Source organism: Carex rostrata, chromosome 5 (assembly GCF_964058835.1).
Source record: "Carex rostrata chromosome 5, lpCarRost1.2, whole genome shotgun sequence".
Lineage (NCBI taxonomy): Eukaryota > Viridiplantae > Streptophyta > Magnoliopsida > Poales > Cyperaceae > Carex > Carex rostrata.
The window spans coordinates 6,972,936-6,991,167 of record NC_135922.1 but is presented as its reverse complement, the minus strand read 5'-3'; the positions used below and the strand labels follow the sequence as shown (position 1 = coordinate 6,991,167).

Below are 18,232 nucleotides of genomic sequence, written 5' to 3'. Positions count from 1 at the left end.
TTCAAATGAAAAGAATAATCTCTTTAAGAGTATGTACATACGTCTTAAAGAATTTAATAAGAAAGATGGATTCACAAAAAAAGAATGATAATAACAATAATCACAACAACAGAAAAAAAGAGAATTATACAAACCTCTACCAGTCTAAAGATCCGAACTAGGTACCGGACGACAGCAAGATTTCAACTGAGATGATCAAACTGACATCTACACGAAAGAAATTACAAATGAACAAAACAAAACAAAAATATGATTTATATACAAACAAACCAGAACACGGACAAAGCAAAGCGAAGCGATGTGTTATAAGTATAATATCGAGTCTAGTTGGAATCACAATTCCATTTTGAAGTCGGTATGCAGTTCAAATAGTGACACCAGTGGCAGTGATCGTTTCCGTTTTTACCCTTGAAAAGCATCACCAAGATAACTGTAAACCTGCCATTCGAAAAAAAGAAACCAATGGTAGTTACTCAAAACATGTTTGTTCCTTAGAAATATACAAGTGAGGCTATGGATTCATATCTTCATTTTAAAGTCTAAATAGTCAAACCGGATTGTTCATCATGATCTACATATGAAAATGTACTTTGGTGGTTAAATTTTACATTACAATTTTTTTTAATATTTTTTAGATAAGTAGAAAATCACTATTTTCGGTCCAGAATTTTTAGATCAAGTGATTTTTTACCTATTTAAAAAAATAGTAAAATATTTCTTAAAAATGTAAAATTTGACATCCAAGCACATCTTTATATGGAGATCATGTTGAGCAACACGGATTGATTGTTTGAACTTTCAAAATGGTGATATTGATCTGTAGTACCATAGACTGACTATTAAAAATAAGATATTTTAATTCCTTGAGAGTAATTTTCTAAAAATTATTACCCTGCTAGTAGCATGAGAAGTGAAATGACCCACAAAACATACTGGTACGGCTTGTACTTGGATTTTGGTTGACTTGATTGAGGCAAATCGTGGCGGTGCATCCAACCAAACTGTGGTCGGGGTAACAACACAAACCCTAGAAGTAAACCCGTTATGAATCCGCCTATATGCGCAAAATTGTCAACATGAGGAAGTGTACCGACCGCCAAGTTCAACACAATAATGAACCCTAGCGTCAGTATGGCAGCAGCCTAACAAAAAGAGAAGATAAAATAACAGTTAAAATGTTGTAAATTGTAGAGAGATACCTCACAATTGATGATTTCCAAGACATCTCTACTTTATTTATAAGGGGGAATTTCATGTATATCCCTTGAAAAACTTTGAAATTAAGTATTTGCCCTCTAAAATTCATAATATCATATTTCCCCTTTCTAAATTCCAAAAACTCACAAATTTACCCAATTTATTGTCTTCTTTATTAAAACACATTTGAATTTATAAAGATGTCAACCTTTATTAGAAAAATGAAAAATATGTCAACCTTCTAATTGGTCAGTTTTGAGGGCAAATGAGTCATTTATCTACTTCTAACACATACACAGTGACATTTAGGTATATACTTCTGTAAGCGTCAAAAGTAGAAAAAATGACCCATTTGCCCTCGGTATTATTTTCCTGAAAAGTAAGTCCTCACTGTTGGATGATGTAAAATAACATAAATATATATTGAAAAAATGGCAAACATCATTAATTGTCATCTACAAAAATTAATAAACATCACTTTCTACTTTCTTATGATGGCACTGCTTTAAAAAGTTGAGAAGTACATTCTCACTGCTTGATATATCTAAAAAACTGCACAAAAGGGGAATTGATTGACATCATTTTCTAACTTTTCTAAAAGGCCATCTATTCAATTTCTATAATTATGTCAAACACCAACTAACAGTTCTAACACAATATGACTTCCTCAAGAAAATAAAGGGGTTTTTCTGTAATTAATTAACAGTACAGGGACCTTTTTGCAAATCCATATTATTTAGTGTTCATACATACCCTGTTAGAGTAGATGCTCCAGTTTGTAATAAGCTCAGAAAGCATAGACCCGAGTAAACCAAATAAAGCACCAGATGCACCGACTGAGACACCATTTCTCAAAAAGAGAGCCGAGAGGACATTGCCACCAAATCCCGATACAAGGTATATCAAACCAACTCTCACTGAAATATACAAAAAGTTATATACAAACATAAATTGTTCATTTCTTTCCTATGTATCCTCATTAATTTATCTTGTTTGCAATTAAACCCAGCAGTAGTTAAATTTGATATTGGCTGGGTTAATATTTGAAATGAAGAGGCGCAGGGCATTAGATCATATTTGACTCTATTAACCTTGTTTTTACCGAATTTGGATCACCTAAACTAACCCAAATTTTGAAGTTAGGTCCAGGGCATTATAGTCATATTTGACCTGTTTTTACTGGATTGGAGTTGTCTTCTAAAATAAACCGAATAATGATGCATGTCAATTGCAAAAAAAGAAATATCCATATCATGTGCAAATAAGCAATATTACGGGGTTTAAATTGCATTAAGTTGATGGATACAAAAAAAAGAAACAGTAACTGAGGTTATGAGCTTACCAAACCCAAATTGTTGCTCCAAGCGAATTCCGACAAATAGAAGACTAAGCATGTTAACTAACAAGTGGATTAAACCGGCATGAAGCCAAATACTGGTAATAAGCCTCCAGCCTTGGTGCTGATTTACTACTTTGTCCCAAACAAGACCCCCCACTTTAACTAACCTGAAAAAACAAATAGATGGATGATTTCTACCTTTTTTTTTACCACCTCATCTAATTTTTATAATTTAACTAACATTGTACAGTATGATAGAAAAGCAGCTTGCTTGCAAAAGCAAAGCAAAAAGTTAATCAAAAAGGGTTCACTTAATGGAATAATAATGATACACTAATCACCATACAATAATTTCCAATCATGACACCTCAATCATACAATTCCCCTTCTCAAATAAATATCACAACTTTTTTTTTCAACATGCGAAAAAAGAAAACCTTATTTCTTGGGGGAATTTCATGTATATCCTTGAAAAACTTCAAAATTATGTATCACGTATTTCCCCTCTTACCTTCAAAAGCTCACAAATTTACCCATTTTATTGTCATTTATAATAAAACTCATTTTAAATTTATAAAATACCTATTTAACCCTCTATTAAAAGCAACAAAATATGTACCATGTTTAAGAAAAATGTCGGTCTTACAATTGGTCGGTTGCTTTACAGTGAAAACATGTAATTTCGAAGTATAGAGGTGAAATATGTAATTTTGCAGTTTTTGAGGGGTATACATGTATGATTTCTACCATTTTTTTTTCTTTTAATGGAATAATAATACTAATTTCCAATCATGACACCTCAATCATTCAATTAAACTTAAAGATCACAACTTTTCTTTCTTTCTTACTAAAAGAAACAAAATTGGGGATAACCAATCAAAATTGCCCTTACGTTGAAGATGAGGGACCAAAGAGAGGGTTCTCTCGAAGGGGTTGGAAGGAGAAGCGATGGAGAGCTCTGACAACGCAATTTCCATAGAGACTTGGATGCTTGGGGCAGTTATTGATAAGCATCTCCACTATGAACACCACAACACTCGCGATCAGGATCAACGGCACCAACCATGGTTTCCACCTTCGCTCCTCTTCTACCATGGATGATCCTCCTTCGTAGTAGTACGGAGCGCTGCCACGTGTCTTGGCTGTGCCATCGCTTGCCATCTGGTTACGATTGTTAGGTTATAGAAAGAGAGAGAGATGTACCACAGAAGCGTAGAAGCATATAAGAGGTGAGGTGAGAGTGTTGCTTGGCTTGAAAGGGGCAAAGTCGGTAGGAGTTATAATGATAGAGAGAGAGAGTGTGTTTCTGGTAGGGGCGAGAGCGAGAGGAGTGGTGGGACAAAATGAATTTCTATCACCTCAGGTAACAGAAATTTGGAGCGTAGATCCGGATTGTTCGATCTTCTTTGTCACGAATATTAAAGAAATATTTGGTACAGGATTCTGATCGGACGTCATAACATTAAACTGAAAATTTGTGGTACTTTAGAGAATATGGACCAGAGCGAAAATATCAAACAATTCGAGGTGAAATTATTTGATTTGACAGAGACAGTAGTTTGAAAATTCATATCACCTGAGGTAACAGAAATTTTGACTATAGATAGAGACCGTCCGATATGATCGGATTGTCACGAATTCTAATCAGACGGTCTAGCTATAAATACAAAATTTGAGCTACTGCAGAGAAATCGGACTAAAGAGAGAGTAGTTTGATGGAGTGGATACGTCTTTTCTGACAAATGGGGTAACCGGTGCGGGTCTGGGTTAATAATAAAAAGAAAAAAGATTAAGAAATTGATGCTTAGATGGAGTTGGGTATACCAGGTGCACCGTTTTGGGTGTGACACGTCAGGACCGACCTTGATTTGTTAGATCTGAAGACTGAAATGAACGGACTAGATTTTCCTGAGACACTTTAATTGAGTTATAATTTGATAATTGGAGGAAGCGCATTATATAATTAGACTAGCATCGTATCCGTGCATTGCAATGGAAACAAATTATTTTATTATAAAAATATTATAAAATAAAGAAGATCAAGTGTTTTATTATTTCATTATTTGTGTGACCTTTTTGAAAATCAACTGTTCAAATACGTGCTGCACAAATCTCAAAGCAATAATAATACTGATACGATACGGATACGGCGATACGGCAATTTTCAAAAATGAAGGATACGATACGGCTATTAATATATATATATATTTTATTATTTTATTATGATATTTATATAAGAAGAGGGATCGGATGACACCGTTTTTTGGTGACATCATATGATACCATCCATTTTCAAAGTCCAAATAGTTGATCCAAACCGTTCAACTTGATGGATATGTTAAAATGTGCTTGCAGATCAAATTTTACATTTTTCTGATTTTTTTTTGGGTTTATTCAGATGGGTACAAAAATTCAACGGTCCAAATATAGCGATTTTGTTAAATACTTAATAAATAGTAAAAAAATTCAAAAAAATATAAAATTTGATCTGCAAGTATATTTTAATATATCCATCATATTGAATGGTTTGGATCGACTATTTGGACTTTGAAACTTCGAAAATGGACATTGTCATCCGATGTCACCAAAAAACGGTGTCATCCGATCCCTCCTCTTTATATAATTATAATTTAAATCAAATTTGTAGAGAAAAATAGTTAAATACTATATTTATCTACAAGATAACACATGTGAACTCTACTGTAGTGGTAAAATTTTTGGCACCAACAGAATTCAACTGGGTTCGAATCTCGCCTTCAGCAGAAAAACAAAGGGTGGTGCACGGTGCATAGGCTCTGTCCGCAGGCGCCGTGCGTGGTTCAGAGGCGCGGTTCACGGGTGCGGCGCACGGTCTATGGGCACTGGGATCATATGGGCGCGACCAGTGCATGCTTAAGTGTTGAAGCGCATAATTTGAAAAATTCGTCTATGTGCGATTTGGATCCTTCCGAAAAAAAAAACAAAAAATCAGGACCCTTGCAGAATCTAGACATTAAGCTCCTTGATATTTTTGGCAAGGGAATCTACTAGGCTAATAGCATATTTGTCATCATTTATCTCTCTCTTTTGAAATTAAATTAATTGGTAGTGTGCTATCAAATTTTCTCTCACTTTTAGTTATGTGTTTTGTTTAAAGAATAACTAAATATCCTTGAAGAAATGAAAAGGGACATTTTTAGGAATTAAAAAAAAATAACTCGAATTTTGATTTTAGATCTGAACCGCTAGATCTGTTTTGGCACAAATATTAAAAAAACCTAGTATATTTTAATATCGGACCGAATTAATCCGAATTCTGATTTAACAATATGAATATGAACTCAAAATTTAAGTTAATTCAAAAGATTGAACTCTTAGTTCTCTTCTTGGAAATATCATACCTAACACCATCTTCAAATCAAAAAATGACATTTTTTGCTAGATTAATAATTTGAGTAATTATTTATTAATCTACTTTATGATATTTCACCATTGTAATTACTTATAATTTGAACTGTGAGTAGAAATTTTGCAAGTGAGATAAACCGAAATTTTTATTTTTATCATTAAATAAAAAAACTCACAAATTTGTGAAAACTTTATTTTTGACATTACGGTCACAACTTTAAGTTGCAGACAAAAAATGAGTGTCCGCAACTTAAATTTTCACATTGAGTTTAGAAGTCGACGGTCTTCTGATCTATATTGACACGAATATTAAAGGCCCGGTTCTTCTACGTCGTTGGATTAGACGGTACCAATCAAAACTCAAAATTTAAAGTACCTCAGAGTTTACTGTAGTAATGATAAAAAAAGAAAGAAAAAAGAAATAGATGCCTAGATGGCATTAGGTATACCAGGTGCACCATTCAGCGCATATCTTGACTCTTAGTTCTCTTTTTGAAAGTATCATACCTAACACCATCTTCAAATCAAAATATGATACTGCACAAAAAAAAAAAAAAAAATCAAAATATGACATTTTTTGTTAGATTAATAATTTTAGTAATTATTTATTAATCTACTTTATAATATTTCATCATTGTAATTACTTATAATTTGAACTAGTTTGAAATGAATAAATTTACTAGTATCATTTTTTAAGAGAGAGAAAATGACATGAATATTAAAGGTCAGATTCTTCTACGTCGGCCAGATCGGACGGTGCCAATTAAAACTCAAAATTTAAAGTACCTCAGAGTTTACTGTATTAATGATAAAAAAAGAAAAAAAAAAAGAAAAAGAAATAGAATCCTAGATGGCATTAGGTATACCAGGTGCACCGTTCTGGGTGTGACACGTCAGAGCATATCTTGACTTGTTTTATCTGAAATCAACAGACTAGATTTTCCTGAGGCACTTTAATTGAGTTTTAATTTGATAATTGGAGAAAGTGTATTCTGTTATTAGATATTTTTGGCAAGGGTATCTATTAGGCGAATAGCATATTTGTTTTTTTTGAAAAAGAAGCATATTTGTCATCATTTAGTTTTGTGTTTTGTTTAGAAAGTGTATTATGTTATTAGATATTTTACCCCTCTCTCTTCCACACACACACTCTTTTTTTAGTTTTGTGTTTTATTTAAAAAAATATTAATTATTCAAGAAGAAATGAAAAGGGTAATAATTTTGAGGAATTCATATTACCTAAAGTAACTCGAATTTTGATTTTTGATCTGAACCGCTAAATTTGTTTTGACACAAATATTAAAAAAATACAGTGCATTTTATCTTGGACTGAATTGATTTGAATTATGATCAAACAGTTTGAATTTGAATTCAAAATTTAAGTTACTTCAGAAGATCTGGACTCCATTTTCAACCTCTAATTAGTTCTCTTCTTGAAAATATCATAACTAACACCATCTTCATATAAAAAAATGACAGTTTTTTTGCTAGATTAATAATTTTAGTAATTATATATAAATCAATTTTATGATATATTTTTAATTATTTACAAGTGAGATAAAAATAAAATACTCTAACGCAAGTGTGACTATATTTCTCTTTGCTAATTTTTTCTTTTTTTTTTGTCACAATTTGAATACGTATACATATGATTTAAAAGAGATATAAACAACATTATTTTTGTATGCATTGAGCATCTTCCATACAGCACTTTTCGCAACAACAAAAAATTAAGTATCTTTCCTCTATATTATGCACCTTAAATTGAATTGGATGACAGAAAGTCGTGTAGCTGAGATTTATTGATCTAAATTCGGATTGAATCTGAGCCATCTAAACAAATAATCTACCTTCTTTTGATTAAATACATCATTTCTCTATGTAGAAGTCTAAATTTAGTTCAAATTGGACCCGCTGCATGTATAGCCGCACATCTTGTCACACATATTTGCAAGGGGGAATTTCATGTATACCCCTCAAAAACTTCAAAATTACGTATTCCCCCCTCTAAAGTTTGAAATTATGTATTTCCCCCTCTAAACTTCAAAAACTCACAAATTTACCCATTTTATTATATTTTATATTAAAACTCATTCTAAAATCTTAAAATACTCATTTTACCCTTTATTAAAAGCATATAAAGCCCATCAAACTCAAATTTAAATCTAAAGGGTTCCTCTACCGTTTGATCTGTGTGCATCGCATTAAGATCTGTGCATAGTGCTTCAATTTCATGTTGTCTTGCGCACACATATTTAAAAGTAGTTTGGACGGTAGAAAAATTGTTCAGATTCAATTTTGAGTTTGATGGGCTTTATATGCTTTTAATAAAAGGGTAAAATGGGTATTTTATAAATTTAGAATGAGTTTTAATATAAAAGACATTAAAATGGGTAAATTTGTGAGTATTTGAAGTTTAGAGGGGGAAATATGTAATTTTAAACTTTAGAGGGGGGAGTATGTAATTTTGAAGTTTTTGAGGGGTATACGTGAAATTCCCCCTATTTGCAAATAACCGCAAATTTTTTAATTTTTTTCTCTCCCAGCGAAATTTGTTGCTGCCCATCCCCTCCCAGGCCTTCCCGACCTTTCTTCCAATGAAAAAAAAAACTAAGAGAGAGATGAAGAGAGAAGGGGAAGAAGGATCGTTCACCTCTCTCTCGCGCCCCCTCCTACCTTCCCGGCACTCCTCCCTCTACCCCCTCCCTTGCGCGCCTTGCCTCAGTCGTGCGCAAAGGCAATGCTTCCTTGAGAATTGGTGAATATCAATTATTTAGCCGATCGCTCGCTGTCCAATCGATTGATCAGTTCGACGGTCATACCCTTCCGCCTCTTCTCTTCTTGCGTACACCTTCTCTTCCGATTCGTCGGTACAATTTACTTCCGCTTCTTTTCTCTTCTGATTCGACGGTACAAACTCTTACTTCCGCAGATGGTTGTAATATGTTTTCCATTAGTATTTCTCTTCCAATTAGTACACCCTCTTACTAAAATTCGGTTAGTTGCTTTGAAATAAAGAAAAAATGGAGTTTTCTATAGGGTTCGACTGTTAGTGAAATTGTTAATTACCAATTGTCCTAATTATTTTTCTGTTAATTACCAATTGTGCTAATTACTTTCCTATACGATGTCTTTTATTTGTATTACCAATACCAATTTGCTTGTTAAAATTCAATTAATCACTGATTCAATTGTTAATTACTATTCAAATTTTAATCTGCTTGTTAATTACCAATTTGCTTTCCTGTTAATTACCAATTTGCTTTTAATTACTGATATGGTCACATATGCATTTGTGGTTGGAATTATGATTAAGAATCTGAAAAGCAGGGGTTGTCAATTTGATTTGATATAAACTTTTGGTTTCAAACCCAACACTGTGACCATACAATTTGGTACTAATTCTATAAGGTACTGTACCAATGCTCTAATGCTCCTATTGAATTCGTGACACTGTTCTGACACTGTTACAACATCTTGGTGTCCTGCAGAAAAACTGGTACCAGTCGGTTTTCTAATTTCAATCTGCTATCTTGACTCTAAAGAGGAAATATGTCTTAATAAGTTGTATATTCATCTCTGTATGATTTATTTTTTTCAATTTCATAGTTCTAACAACCGAGAAGAAATTGGGAAAGGTGAGAAAAAACTGAGAAGAAATTTAATTTTTCAATTTTATATTTTTTGTCTAACTTTGATTTTTCTTATTTCTTTTATGTTTTCTTAAGGTCAGAAGAAATTGGGAAAGGTCATCATCCAGACAAGTTGAAGGAAGGTGCGAGCAACACTACTACAGTGAGCGATGGTCGCAAGATTAATGACAGTAAGATACTCCCTAAGAAGAAAAGGTTTGTCCTTTTTCGAAAGTGTAATTAGTTTTTTAATTTCTTATTGAATTTAATTTTTCTATTGGATGATATATTTATCTATATTATTTATCGGATTATATATGGCGACCGCCTTTGGGTATTTTTATTGTTGATGAATATTTGTGATTAACTATTAGTTACTACTGGTGCAGATCTCTTTGGCAAAATCGACATGCCTGTTTGCTTTGAACAACCTAAAGAAATGGGATGAAATCAGAAAAGGTTATGGCGTTAACCATATCTTTTAGATACAGGAATATTGGTTTTGGGCAAGTATCAATAACAGCTGACTATTTATTATCCATATTTCATTTTCACCCTTTTTAGTTCCTTGCGCATTTCTTATGTTGAAATAAGTCTGCCTTTAGGTTTGGTTGGATATCCATGTTGGATCAGTGGTTGTACGACTCATCGAATTCCATTGTATTTCATTTTCATAGCAGTTTCAGTTTCAAATAGTTGGCAGTTCATTTCCGAATTACGGTAATTACTTTCAGTCTACCAGCAGTCCTTTTGTTGTTCAACACTTATTCTTGGATTACAATTACAATGCTACCGTTTGCAAGTTGAACTTGTAAAGACTGTCACAGTACCATCATATTTCGGCTGTGATATCTACAAACTTGCCTTCACACCAGTGGAGAAGGGTAACTTTTGTTTTTAAAGTAATTTATTTAAAAATAATTCATAATTTTGTTTAAAAATAATTCATAATTTTTTTTAAAGTAATTTATTTAAGAATTTTTTTTTTATATTTTATTGTTTAAAGTAATTGATTTAATTTAAGCAACATTGTTTTAAAATAATTAGTAATTTTGATTTATATTTTATTATAACAAAAATTATTGAGTTCAAACATGCAACCATGTCAAATGAATTTTAGTTTAAATGAATTATGATTTATAATTTATTGGTTTACAAAGGAAAAAAACAGAAAAACAAAAACATAAAAAACAGAAAAAAAAAATAAAAAAAACCCGGTCTAATTTATTGGCTTACAAAAAAAAAAAAAAAAAAACCCGGTCTACCCGTGAACCTAGACCGGACCGCCCCCTACCCAGTCTGCCCGGCCCTCGAACCCGTGCTACCCATGGATTTGAAACGGGTAGGGTAAGGTTTTTCAAAATTATACCCGTGAAACCCGACCCGCCGTACCCGTAACACCCGTGCCCTTGCTACACGTGGCCCGCCCCCGATTTTGCCCGGTCCGACCGGACCGGTCCGTTTGCGAAACACTACCAATCAATTCCCGCCGGTATCGGTCACTGTTTTGTGCGATGATCTTTTGCATTCTTGCCACTTGTTTCTAATTAGTGAGCATATCTAATTTCAAATTATTTAATAATTGTTACCAGAATAATAAAAACTAAAGAGAAAAAAAATGAGATAAATAGTATATATACTTATATTTATACTAGTAATCGTGTCCGTGCACAGCAACGGGAGCAAATTATGTAGTAGAAAACATTAAGCTCCTTAATAAGGAGGAGAGATAATTTAAATCAAATTTGTAGAGAAAAATAGTTAAATACTATATTTATCTACAATATAACATATGTGAACTCTAGTGTAGTGGTAAGAATTTTGGCACCAACAGAATCCAACTAGGTTCGAATCCCGCCTTCAGCAGAAAAAAAGAAAGAAAAATGGTGTGCGGTGCACAGGCTCGGTCCGCAGGTGCCGTGCGTGGTTCAGAGGCGCGGTCCACGGGTGCGGCGCGCGGTCTACGGGCACTGGGATCATATGCAGCGCGACCAATGCATACTTAAGTGTTGAAGCTCATAATTTTGAAAATTCATCTATGTGCGATTTAAAAATTCAACGGCTGAGCATCATTCCGAAAAAAAAAAAAAAATCAGGACCCTTGCAGAATCTAGACATTGAGCTCCTTAATAAGGAGGAGAGATTTAGTGTTTATATTTTCAAGCTCTTAATCTACCCAAGTTGATGATGCTGATTAATAAGGCATTGTGCTACACCCATACAACATATCTGGGAAGAAAGCACCGTCTCTCCTAATGCAAGATGATTCACCCTAAAAAATTAAGATATGAAGAGAAAAAATAGAGAGAAAAGAAGGCGGCAGGATTTTGTATTAGAGAAGGAATAGCTCAGCGATATTCTCTTATGATTGTAATTAATGGAAAATCCTAAATTTTTTTTTATGAAATGTTGGCCCAAAAATATTTGAAGCAACAACGCACACTCTAACTTGGGCCCGAACTAGTCCCATGCTCGACATATTTGATCCGGTCTATAATAATGTAATTTAATCATTGAATTAATGTATGCCAAAAAAAAAAAATGATATATATGTCAACTAAAAAGATTTTTGTGGTTCTTGAATTAACGAAGAGTTGTAGTTTGAAGGATGTTAGCCTTGCGAAAGGACTCCTAAATTTTAATATATATATATATATATATATAGAGGCTGGCTAAGATCAAAGTAGTAGTTTCTAAGCTTTGATGCTACCAATTCGTTTTTTAATTTTCAAAGTTCAAAATGTCGATCTGAACCGTTCAAGTCAATCTCTATATTAAAATATTATTGGAGACCAAATTTACATTTTACTGAATTTTTTTACTATTTATTAAGCCACTTTGAAAATCACTGATCCAAAGGTGGCTTTTGATTTTACTATTTTGTTAAGCCACCGTTGGATCAACGATTTTCAAAGAGACTTAATAAATAGTAAAAATAATTCAGAAAAATGTAAAATTTGGTCTCCAAGCATATTTTAATATAGAGATTGACTTGAACGGTTCGGATCGACGTTTTGAATTTTGAAAATTGAAAAACGAATTGGTAGCACCAAAGCTCAGGAACTACCACTTTGATCTTAGCCAACCTCTATATATATATATATAGAGGTTTGTGCATTGAGGTTGGCTAAGATCAAAATCCAAATGAATATATATATATTAAAAAATTTCTGTAATCTATACTCTCATTTAAAAATAATCGCTATAAATTAAACAAAAATAAAATGCTAGCCCAATTAGACTGCTTGGCCCAATTGGGCTTTCCATCAAACAACCAATTGATGCACTGGGAAATTTTTTTTGTTTAAAATAATGAAAATTATTATATAAGAATTCAAATTGAAAAAAAATAATATATTGAGGAAATTATACAAATATTTGCTAAAGTATATCTTGTTTTGTATTTGGTACGAAATCAATTCTACTTCTAAGACAGAATCTAGGTCATGATAATGTCCAATATAAGGGTGTATGTAAGTATGAATTTTCAATTAATTAACAATGGCAGATATGTTGATGTTAATATTTATTAAAATGAGGTATTGACAATTGCGCAATGCATTTGCCAATTTGACCCAGGATGAATTGTTCAGGTCCAATTATTTCAATTGATGGGTTACAGATTCCAGGCCCCAAATATTAGCAGGTCAAAGCCCAACACTTCATATTCGATTTACTTAACGTGATTAAATCATATAAAAATTATAATTTAACATGTTATTAAACTTTAATAACATGTTAAATGATGGTGTTTCTATTTTAACGGCACATTTAACTGCCCAAAAACTAATATTTCCGTCGGTCTCTAATTTCTAACCAATCGCGTTGGAGCTTATACACATTTCCTATCGAGGCGACAAGCATCAGTTCGGAACCAGATGGCAGAACGCGATTTCAACCGATACAAAAGTGTTTTTTTTTTGTAGTAGTGGTATACAGTGACATTCGGATATATACTTGTGTAAGTGTTAAAAGTAAAAAATTACTTGTGTAAGTGCCAAAAATTAATAAACATCACTTTCTACTTTCTTATGATGTTACTGCTTTAAAAAGTTTAGAAGTACGTTCTCATCACTGCTTGATATATCTAAAAACTACACAAAAGGAGAAATTGATTGACATCATTTTCTAACTTTTCTAAAAGATCATCTATTCAATTTCTATAATTATGTCAAACACCATATAAGAAACCTAATTCAGCCTACTATTACAAATAATTTTTTCAATTTTGAAAACAAATGAGCACAAGTAATTAAGCCCATTAAATCTTGTCTGCTCTGCTTATTGCCTTGTCAAAAATATGAAAAATTATAAAATTCATATTGATTCTCCTCCTTTCCAACCGTAAACCCTCACATAAAGCTCTTCTTATTAATTAAATTATGATAAGAAAAGTACAATATCAATATATATATATATATATATATATATATAGGCTAATATGCTTTCGGTAGCATATGGGCCGGAATACACACGGTCCAAATTTGAAATTTCAAAATTCAAAAAGTCAATCTGAACTGTTCATCTTGTTCTCCATATTAATATGTGCTTGGAGACCAAATTTTACATTTTTCTGAATTTTTTTACTATTATTTAAGTCACTTTGAAAATTGCCGATCCAACGGTGGCTTAACAAAACAGTAAAATCCTTGGATCAACGATTTTTAAAGTGGCTTAATAAATAGTAAAAAAATTCAGAAAAATGTAAAATTTGGTCTCCAAGCACATATTAATATGGAGAACAAGATGAACAGTTCAGATCGACTTTTTAAATTTTGAAATTTCAAATTTGGACCGTGTGTATTTCGACCCATATGCTACCGAAAGCACATTAGCCTATCTCTCTCTCTCTCTATATATATATAGGAATATGCTAGCATGCTATGCATAGCATAGAGCCCCTCCATGCAACGCCTTGGAGTTCGACTTTTCAAAATCCTAACGGTCGATCCGAACCGTTCATCTTGTTCTCCATATTAATATGTGTTTGGGGACCAAATTTTACATTTTTTGGAATTTTTTTACTATTTCTTTAGATTTATTGAAAATCGCTGTTTTCAGCAAATCTGGACCATAAAAAAACAGCAATTTTCAATAAATCTAAAGAAATAGTAAAAAAATTCCAAAAAATGTAAAATTTGGTCTCCAAACACATATTGATATGGAGAACAAGATGAACGGTTCGGATCAACCGTTAGGATTTTGAAAAGTCGAACTCCAAGGCGTTGCATGGAGGGGCTCTATGCTATGCATAGCATGCTAGCATATTCCTATATATATATGAGCTATGGTGAGCTATAGAGTAAACAGGTTTTTTATTCCATGGTAAAAAAAAATTCATTTTGGATCAACAATTTGGTAAAATACTTAATAAATAGTAAAAAAAACAGAAAAATGTAAAATTTGGTCTCCAAGCACATATTAATACGGAGAACAAGATGAACGGTTTGGATCGGCCATTTGGATTTTGAATTTTAGATTTATGGTCCAATGCACAAACCCCTCCATGCATTGCAATGCACCATAGCCCATCTCTCTCTCTCTCTCTCTCTCTCTCTCTCTCTCTCTCTATATATATATATATATGAGTGTGGCTAATTTGCTACCGGAAGCACTTCGACCGAGGTGCTTCTAGGGCTATATTAGCATATGTGATGTTCAAACAACAAATTCAAACCGTTAGATGTTTAATCTATATTAAAATCTACTTGGAGACCAAATTTTACATTTTTTGGAATTTTTTTACTATTTATTAAGATGGTTTGAAAATCGCTGTTTTTATTAAAATTTTGCACCATAAAAAACAACAACTTTCAAACCATCTTAATAAATAGTAAAAAAATTCCAAAAAATATAAAATTTGGTCTCCAAGTAGATTTTAATATAGATTAAATATCTAACGGTTTGGATTTGTAGTTTGAACATCACATATGCTAATATAGCCCCGGAAGCACCTCGGTCGTAGTGCTTCCGGTAGCAAATTAGCCACACTCATATATATATATATATATATAGAGTAAGGCTATGGTGCTATGGGTTGCATAGAGGGCTACGGTGCTACGGTTCAATATTCGAGTTTTCAAAATCCTAACGGTCGATCCGAACCGTTCATCTTGTTCTCCATATTAATATGTGTTTGGAGACCAAATTTTACATTTTTTGGAATTTTTTTACTATTTTTTTAGATTTATTGAAAATCGATGTTTTTGTTATGGTCCAGATTTGCTGAAAACAACGATTTTCAATAAATGTAAAAAAATAGTTTCATTTTCAAAAAAATATGTATATGTATATATGAGATGAGCTACCGTGAGCTATAGAGTAAAACACGTTTATACTTCACACAATAGTTTCATTTTCAAAGTTCAAATAGCCGATTCGAACCTTCCAACATGTTCTTCATAATAAATATGCTTGAAAACTAAAATTTACATTTTTTGGAATATTTTTACTATTTATCTATGTTGCATGGATACGGGTATGGGTATCGTGTCGGATACAACACAGGTACGGTGACACGGCAATTCTCAAAAATAGAAGACATGACACGGCTATTATACATTTAATATTTTTTATTAATTTATATATTACATTTAAATAATCATAATAAGTTTAATTTATTGAATGAAGTTATAAAAAATTAAAGGCTTAACATTAAGGATAGATTAAATATTGTAGTTACTGAAATATAACACAACCAAAATCTTGATGGAGTGGTTCAAGGTTTTGCCTTGGTGCTAGGAGATCCCAAGTTCGAATCACAGCTCAAGCAAAAAAAATTTCCATTTGCGCGCGCTGGTGTATGCGCGGTTCACAGGTGCGGTTTGGCTCTTCGCGGCTCACAGCTGCAGGCGCGGTTCACAAGCGCTGATGGCATGTCCCGACCGTATCTGACGTGTCAGAACTGTATTCGGACGAGTCAACCAGGTGTCGGAGACCGTATCAGGAGAGTAGGGACACGCCAGCTGGCGTGTCTGATACGTATCGTACGCGTGTCGGTGTCGGATACGTGTCGGACACAGGTACGATGACTTCCTAAGAGTGTCAGGGTAACATAGCTATTTATTAAGCCACTTTGAAAATCTGAAAATCCGGGTGAACCGTAAAAAACTGTAAAAATTTCTGGATTATCGAATCGGCGATTTTCAATGTAGCTTAATAAATAGTAAAAAAATTACAAAAAATACAAAATTTTGTCTCCAAGCACATTTCAATATGGAGATCATGTTGAGCGTTTCGGATGGATTGTTTGGATTTTCAAAATGAATTTTTTTTACCATGGAATAAAAAACCTGTTTACTCTATAGCTCACCATAGCTCATATATATATAGGAATATGCTAGCATGCTATGCATAGCATAGAGCCCTCCATGCAACGCCTTGGAGTTTGACTTTTCAAAATCCTAACGGTTGATCCGAACCGTTCATCTTGTTTTCCATATCAATATGTGTTTGGAGACCAAATTTTACATTTTTTGGAATTTTTTTACTATTTCTTTAGATTTATTGAAAATTGCTGTTTTTTTATGGTCCAGATTTGCTGAAAACAGCGATTTTCAATAAATCTAAAGAAATAGTAAAAAAATTCCAAAAAATGTAAAATTTGGTCCCCAAACACATATTAATATGGAGAACAAGATGAACGGTTCGGATCGACCGTTAGGATTTTGAAAAGTCAAACTCCAAGGCGTTGCATGGAGGGGCTCTATGCTATGCATAGCATGCTAGCATATTCCTATATATATATATATAGAGAGAGAGATAGGCTAATGTGCTTTCGGTAGCATATGGGTCGAAATACACACGGTCCAAATTTGAAATTTCAAAATTTAAAAAGTCGATCTGAACTGTTCATCTTGTTCTCCATATTAATATGTGCTTGGAGACCAAATTTTATATTTTTCTGAATTTTTTTACTATTTATTAAGCCACTTTGAAAATCGTTGATCCAACGATTTTACTGTTTTGTTAAGCCACCGTTGGATCGGCAATTTTCAAAGTGACTTAATAAATAGTAAAAAAATTCAGAAAAATGTAAAATTTGGTCTCCAAGCACATATTAATATGGAGAACAAGATGAACAGTTCAGATCGACTTTTTGAATTTTGAAATTTCAAATTTGGACCGTGTGTATTCCGGCCCATATGCTACCGAAAGCATATTAGCCTATATATATATATATATATATATATATTGATATTGTACTTTTCTTATCATAATTTAATTAATAAGAAGAGCTTTATGTGAGGGTTTACGGTTGGAAAGGAGGAGAATCAATATGAATTTTATAATTTTTCATATTTTTGACAAGGCAATAAGCAGAGCAGACAAGATTTAATGGGCTTAATTACTTGTGCTCATTTGTTTTCAAAATTGAAAAAATTATTTGTAATAGTAGGCTGAATTAGGTTTCTTATATGGTGTTTGACATAATTATAGAAATTGAATAGATGATCTTTTAGAAAAGTTAGAAAATGATGTCAATCAATTTCTCCTTTTGTGTAGTTTTTAGATATATCAAGCAGTGATGAGAACGTACTTCTAAACTTTTTAAAGCAGTAACATCATAAGAAAGTAGAAAGTGATGTTTATTAATTTTTGGCACTTACACAAGTAATTTTTTACTTTTAACACTTACACAAGTATATATCCGAATGTCACTGTATACCACTACTAC

The 18,232-nt window shown here is 32.7% G+C and overlaps 1 protein-coding gene and 1 long non-coding RNA gene across 2 annotated transcripts; one reads left to right on the top strand and one right to left on the bottom strand.

Moving 5' to 3' along the window:
• Nucleotides 1-3,833, bottom strand: LOC144554181 (RHOMBOID-like protein 3). The gene is made up of 5 exons (XM_078302469.1): nucleotides 3,429-3,833; nucleotides 2,540-2,703; nucleotides 1,951-2,114; nucleotides 892-1,142; nucleotides 1-438 (listed from the first exon to the last, which is right to left on the bottom strand). The coding sequence occupies exons 1-5, from the start codon at nucleotides 3,695-3,697 to the stop codon at nucleotides 324-326; spliced, it is 963 nt and encodes a 320-aa protein (XP_078158595.1). The 5' UTR covers nucleotides 3,698-3,833; the 3' UTR covers nucleotides 1-323.
• Nucleotides 3,834-8,479: 4,646 nt separating this feature from the next.
• On the top strand, nucleotides 8,480-10,248 carry LOC144554664 (uncharacterized). Its single transcript, XR_013511694.1, has 3 exons — nucleotides 8,480-8,833; nucleotides 9,652-9,771; nucleotides 9,945-10,248. It is a non-coding gene; the product is annotated as an uncharacterized LOC144554664 (long non-coding RNA).
• Nucleotides 10,249-18,232: the final 7,984 nt, after the last annotated feature.